The sequence below is a fragment of the Anomaloglossus baeobatrachus genome, chromosome 2 (assembly GCF_048569485.1).
Source record: "Anomaloglossus baeobatrachus isolate aAnoBae1 chromosome 2, aAnoBae1.hap1, whole genome shotgun sequence".
NCBI classification, from domain to species: Eukaryota; Metazoa; Chordata; class Amphibia; order Anura; family Aromobatidae; genus Anomaloglossus; species Anomaloglossus baeobatrachus.
This window is the reverse complement of record NC_134354.1, coordinates 470,656,629-470,681,311: the sequence shown is the minus strand read 5'-3', so window position 1 is coordinate 470,681,311 and position 24,683 is coordinate 470,656,629. Positions and strand designations below refer to the sequence as shown.

Sequence of the window (24,683 nt, the reverse complement as noted above, 5' to 3'; positions counted from 1 at the left end):
CTCTGTACCCACTGATCCAGCCTCGCCAGCGCACCACCGCTCCTTGCTCACTGGTCCAGTCCATGCGTCCACCGGTCACGCCTGCCATTCCCGCTCATGCTCCCCAGAGTCCTGTTCCTGGTCTCAGGAGTCTGATTCTGACTAATGTTCTGTATTGGACCGGGCCGCGCCCACTCACCTGGTCTTATAGCCCCAGCACTGCTGCAACAGGAAATGACCTGAGGCTGTCCTGAGTATATAAGACTGGCCTCCCCATGTGGGCGGCGCCTGATCATCGTTTGTGTTTCTATGCCGTGTCTTGTGAGCTAGGTGCTCAGGTCTTTGTTCCTGTTTCCTATTACTGCCTTAAAGTACGCTGTGACCTTAGTGACCTGGTCCTGTCTTTGCTTCCTGATACCTGCACCCGTTCCTGCCACGTTAGTGCTCCAGCTACCGTGTACCCTGCCCTCCAGGTGGGGTGCTCGGTCCAGTGGATCCACCTCCTGGGCCTACCAGTCCTCCCCGGCCCTCACACATATATACCAGCATGAGGGCCCAAATATACGAGCATGGGGCCCAAGGTGAGGGCCCATATATACCATAATGGGTCCTAGAATGGGGCTCATATATACTAGCATGGGTCTCAGGCTAGTATATATGTCCATATATAGGTCCATATACACCACAATGGGGCCCATTTTGGAGACCCATATAAACCAGGCTGGGGGTCCATATACACCAAGCTGGGGGTCTATATACACCAGGCTGGGGGCCCATATACACTAGGATGGGGACATACTATATATACCAGGATGTGGGATATTACTACATAATGAAGGGGGTGCAACACATGTCTTTATAGGATTTAGAAAGCTGCAAGGGCCTGTACATGTGACATAAACATGTCAATGTTACATCGGGGTCCATCGGACTCTAGTTATGTTACTGGTGTGGGGGGGCACTTGTACAGTTTGAGGAGCCTTTATACAGTGTGGGAGCTAATGTAGGGGTCATTATTCTGTGTGGGAGCTAATGGGGAGCCTTTCTACAGTATGGGAGCTAATGTGGGGGTTGTTACTATGAGGACTACTTTGGGGCCCTCATACAGTGTGGGGGCTACAACAGCGGTGGGTAAAGATGAGGTGTGGTGTTTGTCAGTGACTGTGAAGGACCATTATGAGAGGCAAAAGGAGAAAGTAAGAACTACCAATTTGAAGTCAGCTGAGTGGCGTGTGTCAGTGGGTATGTTGAATTCACCTATGGTGAATATGAGGATTCGTGTTCAAAGCAAAAGGAGCAGCTAAGTATGAAAGTGGTAATTGGAAGGTGATGGCAGGGTCTGGTGATAGATAGATGATGGCAAATTGGCATTATGAGTAGTGATGGACAAGCATTTTGTAATCCTCAATTGCTCGTCTCGAGTAATGAGCATAATGGAAGTGAATGGGAAAGGCAAGCATTTTTTCAGCAGACCTATGGGAGGTCTGGAGGAGTCTAAAAATCACTGAAATGGATGGAAACACAGCTAAAATGGAATGGCAACAATATGGGGAAGATGCCTGGACACATCTCTGATTCCCAGGCTACTGCTGAAAACAATGTTGTTAGAGTATAATGTTGTTATGGTACACTCATAAAGCCTATGCACTAAGTGCAAGATCTCCCAAATATTGAATGGAAGAACTGCAATACCCCCTGGAAGACACATAGAGAAGGGCCCCAGACAACATTTTTTTTACCATATGTAAGAAGCGGGACTCCGAGACTTGTAAACCCTATGCACTATGTGCAAGGGCTGAAGTACACTTACCCCTGGGGTGCATATATATATATATATATATATATATATATATATATATATATATATATATATAATAGAGAGAGAGAGAGAGCGTTTATCATATGTAGGCCTCTAAAAATTGTGTAGTATGGCATCATACAAGCCCTGGAAAAATTAAGAACTGTATATCCCTGTTTAGGTGGGAGGGGGTGCATGGGAATGCAACACAAAAAAGGAACATGTTAATTGGCTTTATGTTCAGCTGTTGTTATCCAGTAAGGTTGAAAAGTCTGGGTCAATCACGGCCTTGTTCATTTTGATAAGGGTCATCATTTTCAGCTGATGGGCAGATTCGCTTATCAGTTATTATTCCCCCGACGGCATAAAAACTCGCTCTGACAAAACGCTAGTAACAGGACAAGCCAGCACCTCCAAGGCATCGAGGGACAGTTCATGCCAGTTTATGCCATGTATCCAGCTTGGATACCCAATAGTTGTTGGAATCATGGAGTATGGTGGTATGGTCTGCTAGGTACTCCTTCACCATCTTTCAAAAGTTTTCCCTCCTTGTCAGAGTACCCCACTCATCAAGACCTGGGTGCTGGGATAGTCTAATTAAACTGTTCCTTTCCTCTGATGGACCTGACATGTGTCTCCCTTGACTCTCCACCTTGGTTTCCCAAGGAACTATAACCTTTGCCACCAACATTGTCAGATGGAAATTTGTAGACCAATTCTTCAACTATTGTTCAACTACTGCCTTCTGGTATGGCATCATTTTTGTAGGCCTATCCACCACAGGAAGGAGAGATGGAAAGTTCTCCTTGTAGCATGGGGCAAGAAGGGTGAACAACCAGTAAACAATGTTAGCCAAAATGCATATAACGCGAGGGTCACTAGAAAGGCAGCGTGACATAATGTCTGCCATGTGAGCCAGACACCCAACAGGCAAGGTTTCCCTGTCCCCATCAGGAGAATGACTCTTCATCTCCTGCGCCTCTTCTTCAGGCCATCCATACTGAGCAGATGGCATGAAGCTAGTGTAGGTAGTACCCTCTGTAGTACAGACAACCATCTCCTGTTCCATCTTCTCTTCATTAGCCTCCTCCTCATTATCACCCAATCTGAACTGAGCAGATGGGATGAGACTGAGCTGGGTAGTATCATTTTCTTACTCCATCTCCATCTGGTTAGCATGCAAAGCTTCCTCTTTATTTGTGAGCAGCGACCAGTGGAGTAGACACAGAAGTAGGATTGTTACACTGATTATGGTGTCATTTAAGCTCACAATATTGGTTGATTCCTCAACGTTTTGGAGAACCACACAAATGTCAGATATCATTGGCCACTCATCGGTTCTTATGTGTGAAGTCTGACCAGAATACCAATGGGCATGTTGTAGGTGGTATTCAACTACTGCCCTCTGCTGCTCACAAAGCCTTGCCAACATATGTAATGTTTAGATCCAGCACGTAAGCTTGTCGCAAACCAGATAGTGAGCTGGAACTCACAAGCGCTGCTGTAGCATTGGCAGACCGGTGCCAGCCATAGCTAACTTGTGGAAATGGGTGCAGTCGTGGCGTACCTTGAGAGGTAGTTCAGGCAATTCTGGAAAGATATTCAGAAAGCGCTGAACCACTATGTTGAGTATGTGGGCCAGACATGGAACGTGTGGAAGCTTGCCAAACTTCAGAGCCACCACCAGATTACACCCATTATCACACATGACCACGCCTGGTTGGAGGTTCAGTGGCAAGAGACACAGATCTATCTGGTCTGTTATACCTTTAAACAGCTCTGTGGAGGTGGGCTGTTTGTCACATAAAGAAATTAGTTTCAGCAGAGCCTGTTTTCACTAAGAGAATGCTACAGTCCTTCCAACTGATATAGGCGATAATTCGGAGATGGAGGATGAGAAGGAGGAGGTGGAACTGGTGCAGGAGTTGGGGGGGAACCCTGATGGAACTAGGGCCCTAAATTCTAGGCACTGGAAGTATGTGTGGTGTCCCAGGGTCCGACTTGGTCCTGGCCTCCACCAGGTTCACTCAGTATTCCATCAGGTGAATGTGGCATCCCTGGCCACAAGCACTTGCCCACGTGTCGGTGGTTAAGTGGACCTTCCCAGTAACTGAATTTGGTGAGGACACAGGTGATGCTTGTGTAAGGTGGGAATGGCACACCGGAAGAAATAGTCGCGCCTTTGGACCAAGTACTGAGGGACGAATACCACCATCGGGCTGTGGAAAGCCTCAGTGTCCACAAGCCTGAACGGCAACATTTCCATGGCAAGCAGTCTGGAAATGTGGCTGTTTAGTGTTTGAGCCTGTAGGTGGGTTGCTGAGTATTTTTGCTTGCGTTCAAAGGCCTGGCAAAGAGAGAGCTGAATGCTGTGCTGGGACAAGGAAGTGGACGTGGTTGCTGATAGTGGTTGCAAATACGCACCGACAGAGATAAGGCGGGAGGCATCTGTACCTGCATCCTGAATAGGGGATTGCCCAGCATATAGCACAGGGGAAGAGAGAGTGGTGTCCCCAACAGACACTGAGTGTAGACCCAGGCGTTCGGCCCACTTAGTCGGGTTCTTGGAAGTGAAGACATGCCTGAGCATTCTGGTGGTGGTCAGGTCTGGCCCCTGCTGAGCTTGGTATGGCACAAGTTGCAAATGAACATTTTTTGTATTCTGCACTCTCTGTAAAAATGTGCAAGACTGGGGAACATTTAACCCTTGGCCTACGGTCTGGCTACATGTGGATGCTCTGGGAAACAGTTGTCCACCCTCTCCCTCTGGCCATTCCACTGCCTCTTCCTGCCTGTTACAGTGCTGCAGATCCCTCTTCCTCTGTTCTGTTGTGCATGCCACCTTGCCAGGTTTGGTCACTGACTTCATCATCCATCACTTCTTCCACTTCCTTACTCTGACTTGTTGACTTAATGGCAACTGTGTTTCATCATTATCCACCTCTAGATACAGTAATTACCATTCCGCACCATAGACTTCTACTGACCGTGGCTGCTCAACATTTGGACATCACTGCACACAATCTCTTCATGTCCCTCTTAAAATATGTATGGTGAGACTCAAAGTGGTATTATTAGAGACTAGAATCTTTTTACATTGGCCCTGAAAAAACTTTTGCTACTATGTGGCAGCACCAAGCACTGTACCACAATGCACCCTGTCTAAATGCCTCAATACACTATCCCTACTCGAGAAAATAACCCTACCCTACTGGCAGACTCAAAGCAGTATTATTAGAGACTAGAATCTAATTAAATTGGCCCTGAAAGCACTTTTGCTTGTTCGTGGCAGCATCAAGGACTGTTCTGCAATGAACCCTGCCTAAATGCCTCTACTACACCATCCCTACTCCAGAAATTAATCCTACCCTACTGGCAGAGTCAAAGCAGTATTATTAGAGACTAGAATCTCCTGAAAGGACTCTAGTTTGTACATGGCAGCACCAAGGACTGAAATGAACTCTGCCTAAATGCCTTTAATACACTATCCCTACTCCAGAAACTAACTCTACATTACTAGCAGACTTAGAGCGGTATTATTAGAGAATAGAATCTATGTAAATTAGCCCTGAAAAAGACTTTTGCTTCTACGTGACACCACTAGCAGGTACTGTAAGCCAATGAACCATGCCTAGATGTCTCTAATACACTATCCCTACTCCAGAAACTAACTGTACACTAAGTACTGACTAAGAGCAGTATTATTAAAGAATAGAGTATACAGTAGATAAAGTAGCCCTGAATAGACTTTTGGTTATACGTGGCAGCACCAGCAGGTACCGTAAGGCAATGAACCCTGCCTTAATGCCTTTAATATAACAATGGAGCCTTGGGGGCTTTGCCTTGCAACATGGGTGCTGTGAGGCACCAGGTCGCCTGCCCTGCTGGCGCATTGTCGCTGTAGCAGTGGTTGGTGCACGGTGCTGCACTACAAGGCTTAGAATAGGGACCCACTCAAGAGGTTCGCCGTGACGTGGCAGTGGGCTTAATACAGTCTGATCAGAATGGTAACTAAGAACCTCATGTTCTATTTAAATTTTTGCCTAGCGGCTTTTAGATCAATGTATTTTTGGGATGTGCGATCCATGTCTTTTTCTCCATTGTTATATAATGCCTTTAATACAAATTCCCTACTCCAGAAAGTAACCCTACACTAATTAAAGCAGAGAGCGGTATTAGTAAAGAATAGAATAGAATCTACTTGAATTAGTCCTGAAGAGGACTGTTGGTTTAATGTTGCACCAGCAGGTTACTATAACGGTATAAAACACTATCCCTTCTCTAGCAGAAACTTTCCCTACACCATTTCCGGGTACAGTGTGATGAGCATGGCATCACCGAGTGTTATATAGACCAGATGATGCTATGAGGCCAGCAAATCCTAGTAATGCTAGTAGCCAACAGGGCTACTGCATTACTGTGATTGGCAGGTAATCCCCACATGTTTAGTGGTCGAAAATCAGCTGCAAAACGTGGATTAGGGACTCGAGCATGGCGCCCAAGTACCAGGATACACGATCAATTATAAAGCATCTCAAACACCCTAATGCTTGACTGAGTACCGAGCAGTGTCCAGCACGCTCACTCATCACTAGTTATAAAGACAGTGAATACAGAGTGTACCTAAAATAGGGAAAGTGAGAGAGTGAAAGGACGGAATAGGGTTGAAGGAGCAGTTATCAGACAAAAGAAGACCAACATCTTCAACATATTTGTAGACACAACAGGAAGAGTGAATGAATCTATGTAATAAAATTTTTGTATGTATGTACTTTTTCCCAATAATTTTTTTTTTTTTTTTTACAGACGCTTCTATAGGACCTAATGATCACATGATCACAGGGTGTCTCTCTCAGCTCACTAAACAAGTCACATATCACATTATGAGGAATACAAAATATAAAAGTGCACATGATTTGCTATATTATTGTTCGATGATAGGGTAACTGCATGCTTTTTTCTTCCATAGTATGTGCCTGCTCTCAGTATTGATGTTGAATTGATTAATGGTGAAGTTGCCTTTAATCCACCACTTGATAAGAGCACTTCTGATATGAGTATAATGGAGAATATAGAAGAATGGCTTAAAATGTTTCTCCTTAGAGCCTCACATATAAAGGGGCTTTCTTCTACTGTCAAGGTATGTACAAAAGACTGAAATTATATACTTTTGGCCACATCTAGCTGTGCATGGTAAATTTATTCGCAGTGGGATTAACTTTTACCTGTTTATTCTGAGGGAATCCAACTCATTCTTGGCATCAAATATTCCCCTCCAAAACAGAGCCACTCTGACATTGCCTTAAAGGACTTGTTCAAGATGAAAAATAGATAGATGATAAGTTGTTTAAGGGTAACCTAGTGAGGAAGATTCTTTAAACCATAGGTCTGAGTCATGGTGCAATGAAGTTGGATCAGAAAGCCATGGACCCACTTGGGGGGGAGGGGCGACATGACCAAGGGGGAGGTAGGGAGTGATGGGGTTAATAGGGACAGTTGTGTGTATGCCTAATATGGCATTGGGGGATGGTCTTAGCCTGGGAGGAAGAGGAGGAGCAGGGAAAGGGTTAGTCTGGGAGAGGAAAGAGTTACCTCCTCTTCTGTTTCCGGACGCCGAACAATCACCTCCATGGCGGACCTCCAGGACCTGCAGCGTTTGATCCAGGCAGCAGTCGCAGCGCACGGGCCCCTGGCAGTGCAGTCCCACATCAGGGCTGCCGGGGTTAACCCGTCGGCGCTTGCCCCTCGTCCCCCCAGCAGCGGCGGGCGCCAGTCGCGGCCCCCCCGCAGGTATTCCCCGGGCGCGGGGGGGGCGAGGAGGAGATGTAAGAGCCCCTCCAGGGACCCTCCGCAGAGTGCAGCGCAGCAGCAGCGTCTGGCTGCTGCAGAGGCCGGCGGGAGGAATCTTCGTTCCAGCCGCGGCGGTCGGGAGGTGGGAGTGGCCAGCACGGGGCCTACTTCCGGTCCCGGCCTCCGGGCTGGATTTCCTGAGAGTGCAGCGGCTCCAGGCCGGGAGCGCGCTCGGCGCAGGAGAGAGGCCAGCAGATCCCCCTGCAGTCGGCGGGGGGACCGCGGGGCTGCACGTGGCGGTAGGTCCGGCGCCGGGGGGAGGTCTGCGGTGCCTGACCCCGGTGCGGCTGAGAGAAGGAGTGACGGCGGGAGCCCTGCGGCGACCGCCGGGTTACTCGGTACCGCTGTGCAGCCCCCGGATGTGGCAGTCTCCCGTGGGAGCGGGAGGACTCGGCGGACGGAGGCCTGCAATAGCCCAGGAGGGCCAGAGGCGACGACGGCTGAGACCCGGAGCCGGGCGTCTGTTCGCCCGCGCCCAGAGGCCCCTTGCAGTCGGCAGGGGGGCGGGCGCAAGAGATCGAGGCCCGGGGTGCCGGCGCGGGGGACAGGACGGTCTCCTGGGTGGTCACCCCGGGGCAAGAGATGAAGCGGGGATGACTCTGCCCACGCGGCGGCCCTGTCTGGTAGCCGTGGTGGGGGGGTGCTGCGGCGGCGCCCCCCGGATGTCGGATGGAAGATGAGGCCAGCGGCGAGGAGGAGGAAGAGGCTTTCGTTTCGGAGGAGTCGGATGGACGACAGACGGAGGACGGCGAGGCGGCGGTCTCGGGGGACGCCGAGCGGCGGTCGGGTGAGACGGCCGTGGAGGCGGCAGGGGCTGCGCTGGTGGGGGGCTTCGGGGGGGGGGCGGCTGCGGCTACGGCAGCGCCCGCTGGTTTAGCTGTGTGGAGTCAATTGTTGGGGCTGTTGCAGGGGCTGGCGGCGGCTTCGGGAGCGGTGGGGGAGGGGGGCCAGGCGCCGGTGGCGGCGTGGGTGGGTGCAGCCGGTTTAGGGGCCTCGTCGGTGACGGGGGGTGACGGAGCGGGTGCGAGTAAAGGGGGGGGCGAAGGGGGGAGTGAGACGGGGGGAGAAAAGGAGAAGGAAAAGGAGAAGGAAAAGGAGAAGGAGGATGAGGTGGTGCGCTTAAATGATAGGGCTAAAAGCGAAGTTTATGTTTGTTTTGAAGGCCCGCTGGGGGCCCATTTAAAGAAGGAGGTGCGGGAAAAAATTTGGAAAGGGGAATATGTAGAGATATTTTCTCTGCTTCCCCTGGAGAAATTTAATCTGGATAGGGTTAAGCCGAGTGACTCCAAAAAGGAGAAGGACGAGGAGGAAAAGCGCCGTTATAGGCTTATTCCTCGGACTTTTGCCAACTGGCTACAGGCATTTGCGATTTTGGCGAGCGTGGTCGGGGAGAAGGAGTCGGAGCATTGTTCGGCTTTGTTTGGGTACATGGATGCGATAGGGGAGGCTTATCGAGTTTATGGCGGGCTGGCGTGGCTGCGTTACGACGAGCAATTTAGGCAGCGGAAGGCATTGCGGCCAGATATGCGGTGGGACCATAAGGATATTTCCTTATGGATGCGACTGATGTCAGCACCGGCTCAGCCCTTTCGGGGGGGCGCCGGGGGTTCGGGGGCCGGGTCCCCGGCAAGTTTCAAAAAAGGTTTGTGTTGGCAGTACAATGAAGGGCAGTGTAGGTTTGGAGCGGCGTGCCGTTTTAAGCATGAATGCTCCGGATGTGGGGGGGGACATAGCTTGTCCAAATGTTTTAGAAAAGGAAAGGCTGGTGATGGGGCTGGTAAGAGGGACGACGCCGGTGAAGGTAGAAGTGATGGTTCCGTTTTTAAATAGGTATCCGGACGAGGAGGCTGCGGCGTTGTTATGTTCTGGTTTTTCCGATGGTTTTAATATCCCGTCGGTTGTTAATGCGTCGGGCCCGCCGTATCGTAATTTGCGTTCCGCCCGGGATCATCCGGAGGTGGTGGATGAGAAGCTGGAAAAGGAGGTGGCTTTGGGCAGGATGGGCGGTCCTTATGTCGCCCCGCCGTGCGGGAATTTGGTGGTTTCACCGTTGGGGGTGGTACCAAAGAAAGAGGTGAATAAATTGCGGCTGATTCATCATTTGTCTTACCCGGAATGGTTCTCGGTGAATGATGGCATTGCACCGGAGTTGTCGGCGGTATATTATGTGTCGTTCGATAAGGCGTTGGACCTGGTTAGGGCGGCGGGGCGGGGTGCATTGATGGCAAAGGCGGATGTGGAAGCGGCGTTTCGGTTGTTACCGGTTCATCCAGATAGTCAGCATTTGTTGGGTTGCTGGTGGGATGGCAGTTATTATGTTGATCGTTGTTTGCCAATGGGCTGTTCCATTTCGTGTTCGTACTTTGAGGCATTTAGTTCGTTTGTTGAGTGGGTGGTTCGGGACGTGTCCGGGCTTACGTCCATCATTCATTACTTGGACGATTTCCTGTGTGTCGGGCCGGCGGGTTCGATGGTTTGTGCGGGTTTGCTATTTGCGTTGCAAAAAGTTGCGGCCAGCTTTGGGATTCCTTTGGCGCCGGATAAGACGGAAGGCCCGGCGCCAGTGATGTGTTTTCTGGGAATTGAAATTGACTCCATTGCTATGGAATGCAGGTTGCCGGCGGAGAAGGTCCGTGATTTGAGAACCGCAGTGACGGGGGTGAAAGCGGCGAAGAAGGTGCGGCTTAAGGCGGTGCAGTCCTTGCTTGGAAAATTGAATTTTGCTTGCAGAATTGTGCCGATGGGGAGAGTGTTTGCGAGGCGTTTGGCGACGGCGACGGCCGGGGTAAGGTCGCCGGCGCATTTTGTGCGGATCACAAAGGCGATCAGGGACGATTTGGAAGTATGGGATCAATTTTTGCAGCATTTTAACAGCCGGACGCTGGTGATGGAGAGGGTGGCGTCTAACGGGGCGTTGCAGCTGTTTACGGATGCGGCAGGGTCGGCCGGGTTTGGGGCTGTCTTCAGAGGTCATTGGTGTGTCGGGCAGTGGCCACAGGCGTGGCGGGAGTGCGGTTTGGTTAGGAATTTGGCTCTGTTAGAGCTATTCCCCATTGTAGTGGCAGTGGAGCTCTGGGGGTCGCACTTTGCCGGAAGGAAAGTGTGTTTTCATTGTGATAACCAGGCGGTGGTGCACGCGATTAACAACTTGTCTGCTAAGTCGGAGCCGGTGGTGGTGTATTTGCGGCATTTAGTGTTGAGATGTCTGCAGCTGAATGTGCAGGTAGTGGCAAGGCACGTTCCGGGTGTTGACAACGAGGTGGCTGATGCTTTGTCTCGTTTTCAGTTCAGCAGGTTTCGGGCGCTGTTGCCGTGGGCGGACGAAGTTGGAGTGGAGTGTCCCGAGGATTTGTGGCATCTGGTGAGGCGGTGATCTCAGACTTGATTCGGAACTCGGTGACCGAGGTGACTTGGTGCCGGTATGCTAAGGTGTGGGCTGAATGGGAGGAGTTGTTGTGTCTGATGTTTGGTGGGGAGAGCGTGGATTACTTGGTGGCTTTGTTGTCGTTAGTGAGTACGGATTTTTCAGCCGGGCGATCGGCATCGGCTGTGGCACATCGGGTGTCGGCAGTGGCGTTTTGGTTAAAAATGAGAGGGGAGCGTGATGTTTCACAGGATTTTCGGGTTCGTCAGGCTTTGCGGGGTTTTCGTCGCGGCGTACGGGAGAGGGACAAGAGGCGTCCTGTATCGTTCGGTTTGTTGAGACGGATGGTGGGGGGCCTGAGCGGCATTTGTGAGTCTGTGTACGAGACGGTTCTGTTCACAACGGCTTTCGGTCTCGCTTTTTATGGGGCTTTCCGGATAGGCGAGCTGGTGAGCCCGTCCAGGGTGACGGGTGGTGGTTTGATGCTTGAGGACGTGCGAGTGAGCGGTAGTCAGGTGGAGTGCCGGATTCGCCGGTCAAAAATGGATCAGCTGGGCCGGGGTAGATTGGTGGTGTTATATGCGGTTCCAGAAGAGGAATTGTGCCCTGTGCGTTTAGTCGAGAGATTTATGGCCGTGAGGGGAGGCTTACCTGGCCCGTTGTTGCGGCATTTGAATGGGTCGTTTTTGTCAAGGTTCCAGTTTGTGGCGGTGCTGCGGCTAAGTCTACGTAACGCGGGGGAGCGCCCGGAGGAATTCGGGTCGCATTCATTCCGAATTGGTGCAGCGACGGAGGCAGCTCGTTGGGGGCTTGGAGATGAGGTGGTGAAGCGTATTGGTAGATGGGAATCTTCTTGTTTTCGGCGGTATGTGAGACCGCAGTTGTTGTAGCATTATGGTACTTTGGTTACGTGCGGAAGGTTTGAGGAAAGGGGTGTTTCTAGCTGTGTTGGTGGTTGTGCTGTTATTGGTTTTGATATTTTCGTTTTGTTTCATCTGTTATAGGGAAGTGCCTGATCTGGATCTTGGGGCGCTCCTTCGTATTTTGGGGTGCCCGTCGGGCAGAGGTCCGCCCGAATGGTCGACAGCTGGGTTTGGATCAGGCGCAGGCGACTGTTCGATGGATCGGAGTTCGGGGCATGGAGTGGGGCAGGGTGGTCCCGGAATTTCGTTTCCATTGTAAAGTTGAGCGGCCCCCGGATGTGCTGGTATTACATGTGGGGGGTAATGATCTTGGTGCCAGGGCGTCGCGGGATTTGATCCGAGATATAAAGATTGACTTACTGCAGTTGTGGAAGCGGTATCCTGGTTTGCTGGTCGTATGGTCCGACATAGTGACCAGGTTGGCATGGAGAGGGGCTCGGTCGGTGGAGAAGGTTAATAAGGCCAGGGCCCAGGTAAATAGGGTGGTGGCTAGGTTTGTGACCAGGAATGGTGGGATTGTGGTAAGGCACAGGGATTTGGAGCCGGCAGATTGGCGATTTCGGAGGGGTGATGGTGTGCACCTCAACGAGGTTGGTCTGGATTTATGGACGTTGGGTCTGCAGGATGGTGTGGAGCGTGCTTTTGGTGTGTGGCGGGTCCAGGCCACGTAAGGTGTCACGTGGCCTGTCCTGTGGCGGTGGGGGTAGGTCTGGTCCAGAGGTTTGGAAGTGATTGGTGGCTGGACCGGGAGTCATTGTCTTGGTATGGTGGCTCTCGGTTTCCGGGATGTGGCAGGCACGGGGTTCTGCCAAAGTGTGGGGGTCAATCCGTGGGTGATTGGCACCTCGTCTCTGGGTCGGTGTGTTGCGGCCGGGGACAGGGGGAGTAGTAGTTAGTGGACTGGGCCTACCCCGGGGGGTATTGAAAATGTTATTGTCTATTGTTACTGTTATGTGGTTGTTTTGGGTCGCCCGTTGGACGGCGTCCCTAAGGTGCTAGTTTGTAAAACAATAGGCAATAAAAGGCTGCTGTGGCCATTTGAACCAAGTCGCATGCAGTCCGTGTGTTTATTCTTAGAGGATAAGGGGGTTTGGTTACACAGACATCACGACCGGAGAATCCTCCCTCAGCTGGTCAAGAAAGCCACGGACCCACTTGGGGGGGAGGGGCGACATGACCAAGGGGGAGGTAGGGAGTGATGGGGTTAATAGGGACAGTTGTGTGTATGCCTAATATAGCATTGGGGGATGGTCTTAGCCTGGGAGGAAGAGGAGGAGCAGGGAAAGGGTTAGTCTGGGAGAGGAAAGAGTTACCTCCTCTTCTGTTTCCGGACGCCGAACAATCCCCGCCCACCCTCCCTTTGTGTTGTTATATGGGGGATGTTTTGGGTAGTTGGGATACTCTTTGTCACAGCAGCGGTGGGGGTAGGTCTGGTCCAGAGGTTTGGAAGTGATTGGTGGCTGGACCGGGAGTCATTGTCTTGGTATGGTGGCTCTCGGTTTCCGGGATGTGGCAGGCACGGGGTTCTGCCAAAGTGTGGGGGTCAATCCGTGGGTGATTGGCACCTCGTCTCTGGGTCGGTGTGTTGCGGCCGGGGACAGGGGGAGTAGTAGTTAGAGGACTGGGCCTACCCCGGGGGGTATTGAAAATGTTATTGTCTATTGTTACTGTTATGTGGTTGTTTTGGGTCGCCCGTTGGACGGCGTCCCTAAGGTGCTAGTTTGTAAAACAATAGGCAATAAAAGGCTGCTGTGGCCATTTGAACCAAGTCGCATGCAGTCCGTGTGTTTATTCTTAGAGGATAAGGGGGTTTGGTTACACAGACATCACGACCGGAGAATCCTCCCTCAGCTGGTCAAGCAAGGACCAAAACAACAGGGTATACAGGATGGCAGACAAACAAGTGACCCATGTTTGCAGATACAGACGAGAACTGTAACTGTATAGAAAACTGTTATTTTTGTACTGGGATGCAGTTAATCACAGGAATGCAGAGATGTACAGTGGCTGAAATAAGTAAATATATTTCTAAACGTGCTATTGACTTGAATTTCTCATCAGATGTCGATAACAACCAATACATTCCATGCAGGCCGAGAAATTACACCATAAATGTCAATAAATTTATGATGTGTAATTAAAAATGACACAGGAAAAGCATGCTGAACACACTTATTGAAATGTATTTAAAACTTTGTACAAAAGCCTTTATTGGTGATTGACAAGACAAAATAATCACTGATCTCGAGGAAACCAGCCAGAGAAAACACTGCCGGAAGCCAGTGAGGGAACTGAACACAGTGAAATCCTAGGTACATTGCTCCCTGGGAAGTATGCAAATCAAAAAGGTCCGTGGAGGCTCTGTTAGGAGTCTCGACACGAAAATAGCCAGATATCCCTCCGGGAAGGACTTAGCCAAGGAGTAGCTCTTTTAAGGAGACCACCATAACCGCCATATTAAGTGTCCCTTTTAGTCAATATCCAGCTCGATGAGTTTAAAGATATGAAAAGGGAAATATCAAGGCCAGGTATCCATCCACAGACAGCTGTTTTGGGGTATTGCCCCTCATCAGTGTGGACTAGGATTCTGGCCAGGTGGAAGCAATGCCTAGTAGACCAACAAGACAAAACAATCACTGATCTCGGGGAGACTAGCCAGAGAAAACACTGCCGGCAGCCAACGAGGGCGCTCAACACAGTGAAATCCTAGGTGCATTGCTTCCTGGGAAGTATGCAAATCAAAAAGGTCCGTGGAGCCTCTGTTAGGAGTCTCGAGACGGAAATTGTTATTTTTTTATTGGTGATTGATGACAGCTTAACCCCTTAACGACCCATGACGTACTGGGTACGTCATGGATCGTGTGCCGGTAAGCCCCGCCCCCTGCCGCCGGCAGGCGGCAGCGATCCGTGCACATATCAGCTGTTATCAACAGCTGACATGTGTGCCTGCTAGCCGCGGGTGGAATCGCTTCCACCCGCGGCCATTAACCCCTTACATTTCGCTGCCAAAATCTTGGCAGCGATATGTATATGGGCGCCGCCATGACATTCACTTACCCCGCCCCCACCGGAAGTCACGTGACATGATCATGTGACTTTCGGCGGTTGCCATGGTAGCACAGGGTCATGTGATGACGCCTGTAGCTAACATGACTCACTTCCTCTCAATGCCGGAATACAGCCGGCATTGAAAGTGAAGCAGCAAATCTGCAGTTCTCAGCTCTGTAGCTGACATCTGCAGATAGTGCAAAGCGATCGGATTGCTGATTGCTATAGCCCCCTAGGGGGACTACTAAAATAAAAAAAAAGTAAAAAAAAAAAAAGTTTTAAAAAATTAAAAAAAAAAATAAAAAAACCTAAAAGTTCAAATCACCCCCCTTTCACCCCATTGAAAATTAAAGGGTTAAAAAAATAAAAAATACACACATGTTTGGTATCGCCACGTTCAGAAATGCCCGATCTATCAAAATATAAAATCAATGAATCTGATCAGTAAACGGCGTAGCGGCAAAAAAATTCCAAACGCCAAAATTACGTTTTTTAGTCGCCGCAAATTTTGCGCAAAATGCAATAACAGGCGATCAAAACGTAGCATCTGTGCAAAAATGGTACCGTTAAGAACGTCAGGTCGAGATGCAAAAAATAAGCCATCACTGAGCCTCAGATCCTGAAAAATGAGAACGCTACGGGTTTTGGAAAATGGCGCAAAACGTGCGCCACGTTTTTTGGACAAGCTTGTGAATTTTTTTTAACCCCTTAGATACAAGTAAACCTATACATGTTTGGTGTCTACAAACTCGCACCGACCTGAGGCATCACATAGATACCTCAGGTTTACCATATAGTGAACACGGTGAATAAAATATCCCAAAAACTATTGTACGATCCCACTTTTTTGCAATTTTTCCGCACTTGGAATTTTTTTGCCGTTTTCCAGTACACTATATGGTAAAACTTATGGTTTCATTTAAAACTACAACTCATCACGCAAAAAACAAGCCCTCATATGGCAAGATTGATGGAAAAATAAAAAAGTTACGCCTCTCGGAAGAAGGGGAGCAAAAAACAAAAACGCAAAAACGGAAAGTGCCCGGGGGCTGAAGGGGTTAAAGATGGCTCCTCTATGAAGAAACTAGTTGCATGCATTACTCAAGTGTGATTTTGGCCCATTCTTTCATACAAACACTCTTCAAATCCTGTAGGTCCCGTAAGGTCCTTTTATGAACTTAATTCCTTTCATACATGTTGCATTGGATCAGGGCAGGTGATTGGCTGGGCTATTTTAGCAGCTTCTTATTCTTTCTCTGAAACCAATTAAGAGTTTCCATGGCTGTGTACTTGGGATTATCTTCTTGCTAAAATGTTCACTCTTGTTTCATCTTCATCATCTTGCTAGATGGCAGCAGATGTTAATCAAGAATGTCTCAGTACATTTCTCGATTCATCCTTCCTTCAATTGTGTGATGTTTTCCAGTGGCGTATGTGCAAACACAGCCCCACATCATGATGTTCCTACCTCCAAACTTCACTGTTGGTATGGTGTTTTGGGGTGATATGCAGTACCTTTTTGCCTCCAAACATGGTGTGCATTATGGCATCCAAAAAGTTACATTTTGGTCTTATCTTACCAGACTGTATTCTCCCAGTATTTCACAGTCTTGTCTAAATGTTGTTGAGAAAATTTTAAACGATCTTGAACATGCTTATTGTTCAGAATTGGAGTCTTACATTGTGAGTGTGCATACAGGTCATGAAGGTTGAGTGTATTACGTATTGTTTTCTTTGAAGCAATTGTACCTGCTGATTCTAGGTCTTCCAGAAGCTTTCCACAGATGTTTTTTTTTTGTTTTTTTGGACAACTCTTCTGATAATTCTTTTCACTGCTCTGTCTGAAACCTTGTGGAGAGCACCTTGTCATGGCTGGTTTATTAGGAAATGATGTTATTTCCACTTCCGGATTATGGCCCCAATAGTGCTCACTGGAACCTTCAGTAGTTTACAAATTCTTCTGTAACCAGTGCCATCAGTATATTTTGCAACAATAAGGTTACAAAGTTCTTGGGACAGCTCACTGTTTTTTACCCATCCTAAGATGTTTGTTGTGTAGCACATTGGTAATGAGACACCTTTTAATAGGCCATGAGTTAAACCAGCTGATATTATTTTTTACTAAGTGGCAGGATTGCTTTCTGATTACTGATAGATTTGAGCTGGTGTCATGACTTGCCATGATTTTTGCACTTCTCTTTCTTCATGCGTTCAATACTTTTTCCTTATGTAATTTCTCACTGTTACAGGTAGATTAATTTATGGACATCTATGGATTGATTACTTCATGCCTATAGCACCTTCAGAAATGTATTCACTTAGAAAATTGGTGACGTGTTCATACTGTATTCCACCTACTGTATATGTAGCTGTTGGAATAGCAGCAGGGTGGAATAGTCCAGCAAGGATGCAGTTAATCACAGGAATGACAGAGGAGTAAATGCAGTCTAGTAATAGGCAATACTTAGCAGTAATCCATGCAAACAAACTGGAGCCTGAAGCAAGAAAATAGTTAACTACACTGCAGCAATAAGATATAGGGAAACTAGAGGCTCGTTCGAAGAGATGCATTCATTTGAGTTCAGAAGATAGAAGTGAACAGCACCATGTTGGAAACTTGCTTGCTGATTAGGAGATGGGAAGAACATCTAGTAAGCAAAACTGAACTTGAAAACAATGCTGGTTGCAGAATGAAAGTCAGGAGTAGCAGAGGAGGTGTTAAACACCTGGCTGGATCTGAGCCAAGTGAATGAGACGCAAACTCTAACAAAACTTGAGTCAAAAGTCAAGCACTTAGGCACTCTGCCTAAGTTGTCCTTAAAATGCCTATGGTGATAATGTCAGAGGAGTTCACTAGGTTACCCGAGAATCCCGGCATAGACTACTGCAAAGGGAGAGAGCCAGGAGAAGTGAGCAAAGTCCAGAAGGGGAGCAAGAATAGGTCAGTAGTATAAGGACATGTCATAAAATAACAACATAACTTTTTATACCATTGTAAATCCGCTGCTACATGAGTGCTGCCACTCCGGTAGTCCCACTGGTTTTGATAAGCTGGCCTGAAGAAAGGACATTGTGACTACCTGCATGAGACTGCTGCGGCCACTCACTGGCTCTTTGGATGTTGTGGTTAATGTTGATTAGATGCAGTATTTACATACGGGTAGACAGAATCATCACTTCAGGTGAGGTTACAAAGACTCAAGGAGCAACTGAAGCTGAATGAGTTTTAATGTTTGTGTCCCTTTCAATGTTTTTTTACATGCTGTAGTCCCTTAAATGTCCTGTAAACCTGTGGTGAGACTTCCATTGGCTGCTTAAAAGACACACAAGCACCCAGCTGTTGTCCGAGTGTGTGCACAGTGTTGTACAAGCTCAATAGAAAGTCTTTTTATAAACTTATTTTATGTATATATATTTTTACAACAATCCTTATAATCATAACCATATAAATTCCTTGCAGATCTTGTATCCACTGAGTCACTGTATCATATACACAGTATAATGAAGGTCTGTATTTCAGGGGGGATATCAAGAATACGTGGCAGAAGATGACGAAGTTTTGGAGTTAATTGGCCACATCCTGCAGCAGGTGGAGAATGGTGTTATTGAATGTCAGGTGAGAACAGTGTCTTCTGTAGAAATCTAAGCAATAACATTTGTACATACCGCTACATACACACTTGCAGCACTAGATGGCAGCATTGCTCCATGAACTTGAATTCTCCCTTCTGGTTAAGAAAAGCAAGGTAATTACTTTAACATGAATAATGATGTGATGTTACCAAAATAATAGCATATTCTGATATGTATATATATATATATATATATATATATATATATATTAGCTCTTCTAAATGGAATTGGTCTATTTATTTTTGTAGTTTTCTGCTATTACCTTGTCAACACTTCTTAAGAAGATCTTAAGAACATCACTAAATTACCCTTGGGCCATTTTACCATGTAGCATGAATAAAGTGTATTTTTTATGCTGCGTTTAACAGCTCAAGTAAAGTGGATGTGATTTTGTGAAAACTCCTGTCCACTGTGAGTTTAAGGACCCTGTTGAACTGTTTCTTGGTGTGTTTTATCTTAATAGGCTTCTATATACTTGCCTGAAAAACCACGTTAAAACACAGAATTGCAATATTAGGTGCAGATTCCCAGCATTTCAGCACTAATAAAGCTTAAAAAAATGCTGAACCAAAAGATCATAATTAAAAAATGCAGCAAAATCTATCAGAACAGATTGTTATTTTGTATTTTAGTGTTTTTAATCAGAAATAACTGCAGAAATTACATAATTTAGGCTATATTGGAACATAGGCTAAGGGGTACTTTGCACGCTGCGACATCTCTAGCCGATGATAGCGATGCCGAGCGCAATAGTACCCGCCCCCGTCGCACATGCGATATCTTCTGATAGCTGCCGTAGCGAACATTATCGCTACGGCAGGTTCACACGCACTTACCTGCCCTGCGACATCGCTCTGGTCGGCGACCCGCCTCCTTACTAAGGGGGCGGGTCATACGGTGTCACAGCGACGTCACACGGCAGGCGTCCAATAGAAGCGGAGGGGCAGAAATGAGCGGGACGTAAACATCCCGCCCACCTCCTTCCTTCCTCATTGCAGGCGGGACGCAGGTAAGGAGATGTTCCTCACTCCTGCGGCTTCATACACAGTGATGTGTGCTGTCGCAGGAACGAGGAACAACATCGTACCTGTTGCTGCAGCAAAATTATGGAAATGACCAACACTACACAGATCACCGATTTACGACGCTTTTGCGATCGTTTATTGGTGCTTCTAGGCTTTACACGTTGCGACGTCGTTACTGGCGCCGGATGTGCGTCACTTTCGATTTGACCCCAACGAGATCGCAGTAGCGATGTCGCAAAGTGCAAAGTACCCCTTATAGTAAAAAAATAATAAAAATAATAGTAAGCTTTTCTTAGAAAATTGAAAAATAGAAAATCACACAGGGTAAAAAAAAAAGCCGTCCGCCGGGAGATCAGCTGATCGCTCTCAAAAGAGAGCAATCAGCTTATCGCTCGGCGGCCGGCTATTGTGAACGATCGGCTTTTATGAGAGCCATCATTCACAATAGCCGGCCGCCAGGCAATCAGCTGATCGTTCACAGAAGCCGGGCGATCAGCTGATCGTTCAAAGAAGCCGGCCGATCAGCTGATCGCTTACAGAAACCGGCTGCCGGGCGATCAGAGACATTGATTTGAATGATTAAACACAAGATCTGAGCATGCGCAGTGAAAACAAAAGGATTCCGCCGCTCAAAAAACATTACATGCTGCGTTCCTGCCGCCCGACGGTTAGTCGTTCCATGACTGATGAGTCGGGCGGCGGATGCAATGCAAGGGCATCAGTCGCAATCCACCGCTCATACATGTCTATGGAAATAACGGAATCCGCTAAATGGATTGCGTTGTTTATCAGAGCGGCGGATTGTGACTGATCCTAAACAACGGAAATGTGAACATAGCCTTACTGAAACAAAAGTCAATAACAGTGGTGGGTATTATCCCCCAAAATGTCAATGACTCAATAACTTGTCATGTGGCCTGGAGCATCAATTACAGTTTTGCAATAATGTCTCATGCTGTTCACAAGTCGAGTTACTGTGGTCCTCAGGTCATTGAGGTTCTAAGGTACAGAGTTATGAGCCTCTACACAGCAAATCAGCTGATCCCATAGGTTTTCTATGGGATTCAGGTTTGGAAAAAGTGCAGGCCACATAATTTGAGGTACCCCATACACCAGCTGTTCTCTAATGATGCAACCTTGATGAGCTGGAGCATTGTCTTCCATGAAGGTGAAATTAGGCATGTGTTGTTCATGCAGAGGCACAATGACTGGATTAATGATGTTATTCAAATAGTAAGGGCTTGTCACTGTACGATTCACACAGTGTAGGGCAGTTCTGTGTTTGCTAGGCACACCTGCCCACACTGTAACACCACCGCCAAAAAAGGCTCATCTGCTGACAACATTGGCTGATGCATAGCGCTCTCCTTGACATCTCCAACATTGGCAGCCATAATTTCTGCTCAGTATAGATTGACTTTCATCCATGAGCAGCAATGAGGCCTACTGGTCCCTCAAAAAGCATAGATGCTTCCTGGCCCATGCAAGTGTGAACAGGTACTGTGCCGCCCCACGACAGCCGACGTGCTGCTTGGATCCGGATCTGCAGTGGCTCAAGGGGTCTCCAGACCCGAGGCGGGATTGCGCAGCCGCCTGAAATGAAAAAGGGGGAAAAAGTATTTACAAAAGGGGGTGAAAGAATTGGATAGTGTTCGTGATGCCACCCACGGGTCGTGGTAAGGCAGGATACCACCGCTGCTGCATTTGGGGGAGAGCACTCGGGAGAGATGGGATGGCACCTTGTGATGTTAACCCCTCCATGGGCAGGGGAATGGTGTCCCGGGACTCGGGAATGGTGTCCTGGGGCTCAGTGATGGTTGGCTGGGGACCCGTCGGGAGTAGAGGGGCACAATGAACTCACACAGTCCAGAGATGCTGACACTGACACCGGGTAAACCAAAGTCCTGAATGCCTTGCAATCTTTGGGTGAGCACGCTGGGTCCGTGCTCTTTTGGCGTTGCTGGTTGGTCTGAAGCCTTGTCCCTTGGCACTGTGTTTACTTCTGTGTGGATCCCTTTTGCCTGAAACTACTCGGGTCCCGCTCACCTGCGTGGCTAGCAGGGTGAGTTTGCTCTCAGGGTTCACGCTTGGGATCTTCTGGACGGATTTGGGAAGTCCTATCCCCCTCGTTGCGCTAGTACCCCGATTTTGGAACGGGTGGAGAACGGTTCGTGAAGATTCCGTCGTCGTCGGGTGAATTAGTGGGCTTCATAAAGCTCCTTCCCTGCCTAGGGTCTGCGTACCCTGCCGTGTCTTGGCCCCTGCCCGGTTGTAGCACAAGGCCGCCGGTCTGCCCTCCGTGGCAGTACCGTGCCCCCTGTCACTACCCCCTGTGACCGGGCTGCCAGCTCCTTCCAGGCAAGGCCAACATCTGGCACCTGGGACAGGTACAGGAGCCCAGCTCCGCAGCGTGACCTTGTCCTGTCACGGCTCACTGACACTCTCCGACTACTCTGACACTTATAGCCCTCCTTCTACCATCCTCCCATCTGGGTGCCCTATGCCCCTCGCCCAATGGGTGTTTGGTGGGTGTGGTGCAGTGTGTTCCTCAGGATTTGTGTACACCAGTTTTTAGCAACACCAAAGGGACAGGACTCGCAACAAGGAGGAGTGGGTACCATGCAGAAGGGCAGATTGCACGGCACCCTTGTGATGACCTAATAGGCCAGGGCATCACAGTACCCTTGAAGGTCATCTAGCATGCAGACCACGCTAATTTAAATGGTTTCAAATGGTCTGATGTGACACTTGGGTGCCTCTCACCTCCCTTAAATGTACCTGGAGTTGTGTGGCATTCATCATCCGTTTCTGAAGGGCATTGTTCACAATGACGTGGTCATCAGTGTTGGATGGGGCAAAAGGACGTCCACATCTATGCCTTTCTGTTACTCTTCTAGTCTCTCTATATCTCTTTTGCAAACCGCTGATGACACTCTGTGACACATTAAGCTCAGTGGCTACTACCGTCTGAGAACATCCTGCTTGAAGCCTCGCAATAGCGAGGCACTGTTGATCAATTGTTGATTGTTAGATGTCGTCTTGGTCTCATGACGTCAAAACGTGAACAGCATGATGAGAACTGTTTAAATACCAATTCTAATTAAACCTTGAAATTTATTGGACAATTCATGGATCAAACACCTGTTACGAATTTTGCCATTAAGCTTATTTTTAGAGAACAGCAAATTGTGCTAAAAGCATTGAAACACTGAACAGTTGGATATGTGCATTCAAAGGTTTAGAGAAAGTTACATTAGGTTTACCTGAAAAGATTAGAGGGCATTTAAGGATCATCCTGAAATTTCACCTGAAAGGCAAATATCCCTAACATTTTGTCTGTCATGTATGTTAGTCTAGTCTGATTTACTGATTATTCTAGTGCATATTTATTTTACTCATTTAGGGATACTTCTCACATAGCGAGATCGCTAGCGAGATTGCTGTTGAGTCACGGTTTTTGTGACGCAGCAGTGACCTCATTAGCGATCTCGCTGTGTGTGACACTGAGCAGCGATCTGGCCCCTGCTGTGAGATCGCTGCTTGTTACACACAGTGCTGGTTCATTTTTTGGACGTTGCTCTCCCGCTGTGAAGCACACATTGCTGTGTTTGACAGCGAGAGAGCAACGATCTGAATGTGCAGGGAGCAGGGAGCCGGCGTCTGGCAGCTGCGGTAAGCTGTAACCAAGGTAAATATCGGGTAACAAAAAGAAGCCCTTTGCTTGGTTACCCGATATTTACCTTGGTTACTAGCGTCCGCCGCTCTCAAGCTGTCAGTGCCGGCTCCCTGCTCCCTGGAAACGTAGCCAGAGTACACATCGGGTAAATAAGCAAAGCGGTTTGCTTATTAACCTGATGTGTACTCTGGCTAGGAATGCAGCGAGCCAGTGCTAAGCGGTGTGCGCTGGTAACCAAGGTAAATATCAGGTAACCAAGGTAAATATCAGGTAACCAAGCGCTTGGTCACCCGATATTTACCTTAGTTACCAAGTGCAGCATCGCTTCCACGCGTCGCTGCTGGCTGGGGGCTGGTCACTTGTCGCTGGTGAGATCTGCATGATTGACAGCTCACCAGCGACCATGTAGCATTGCACCAGCGATCCTGACCAGGTCAGATCGCTGGTGGGATCGCTGGAGCGTCATTTAAGTGTGACGGTACCCTTAGACAGCGCTATTAAAGCCACAGTGCTTTACTGACATGATCATCACTGTCCCCATTGGGGCTTACAATCTACTTTCCCAATCAGTATGTCTTTGTGTGAGAGGAAACCAGAGAACCTGGAGGAAACCCACACAAACACAGGGAGAACATACAAACCCCTTGTAGATGTTCTCCTTGATGGGATTTGAACCCAGGACCCCAGTGCTGCAAGACTGCAGTGCTAACAATTGAGCCACTGTATTGCCCAACTAGTTAACATTTAGACCCTTACAGATGTTTCCCACTGCTAGGATGTCGTGATTAAAAGCTAAATGACAGAATCTTTTATCTGGAAGCCATTCACATGGCCAGTGGATAGAAAAGGTAATCAGATTACAGCATTATTTATAAATTAAACCAGTTAATAGAATACCAATTAATAGGGAGGTAGTCAAATTAAGATCTGATCATGCCATTGATTACTGTATTTTAGAAAAAACAAATAGCAGACAGGAAACCTGATTAAAACATGTTGGTGCAGCCAGGGGTGTACATAGAAATCATGGAGCCCGATGGCAGAAGTTCTAATTGTGCTCCCACCCCTCCTGCAATAAAAATAATAATTTGGAGGGGAGACAGAAGAGTATATCTCACAACTATGCAGTCCTAACAAAGTAATTTTCATCCTATTAAAGCCCATAAATTCCATTTTCATAGCCCCCAAAGAGTGTGATGCCAGCAAAATTGCCCACAAGCACAGTATTATTCCTCCACAGTGAATTTCTGCAAGACAAAATATGATGATCCTACTGTACCCCTCTGACAAAGTATGATGACCTCAACACAATATCATGCCCCAACTTTGACCCCCACATAGCCCTCCGTACAGTATAATAGCTCCCACCATAGCCCTCCATAAACAT

The 24,683-nt window shown here is 48.2% G+C and overlaps 1 protein-coding gene across 1 annotated transcript in view; it reads left to right on the top strand.

Moving 5' to 3' along the window:
* Positions 1-24,683, top strand: part of LOC142291659 (uncharacterized) — a 1,021,181-nt gene that overhangs the window by 99,249 nt on the left and 897,249 nt on the right. The window contains exons 19-20 of the mRNA XM_075336344.1: positions 6,747-6,917; positions 18,483-18,578. Coding sequence (XP_075192459.1) covers positions 6,747-6,917; positions 18,483-18,578 — 267 coding nt within the window. The remainder of the gene's footprint in view (positions 1-6,746; positions 6,918-18,482; positions 18,579-24,683) is intronic.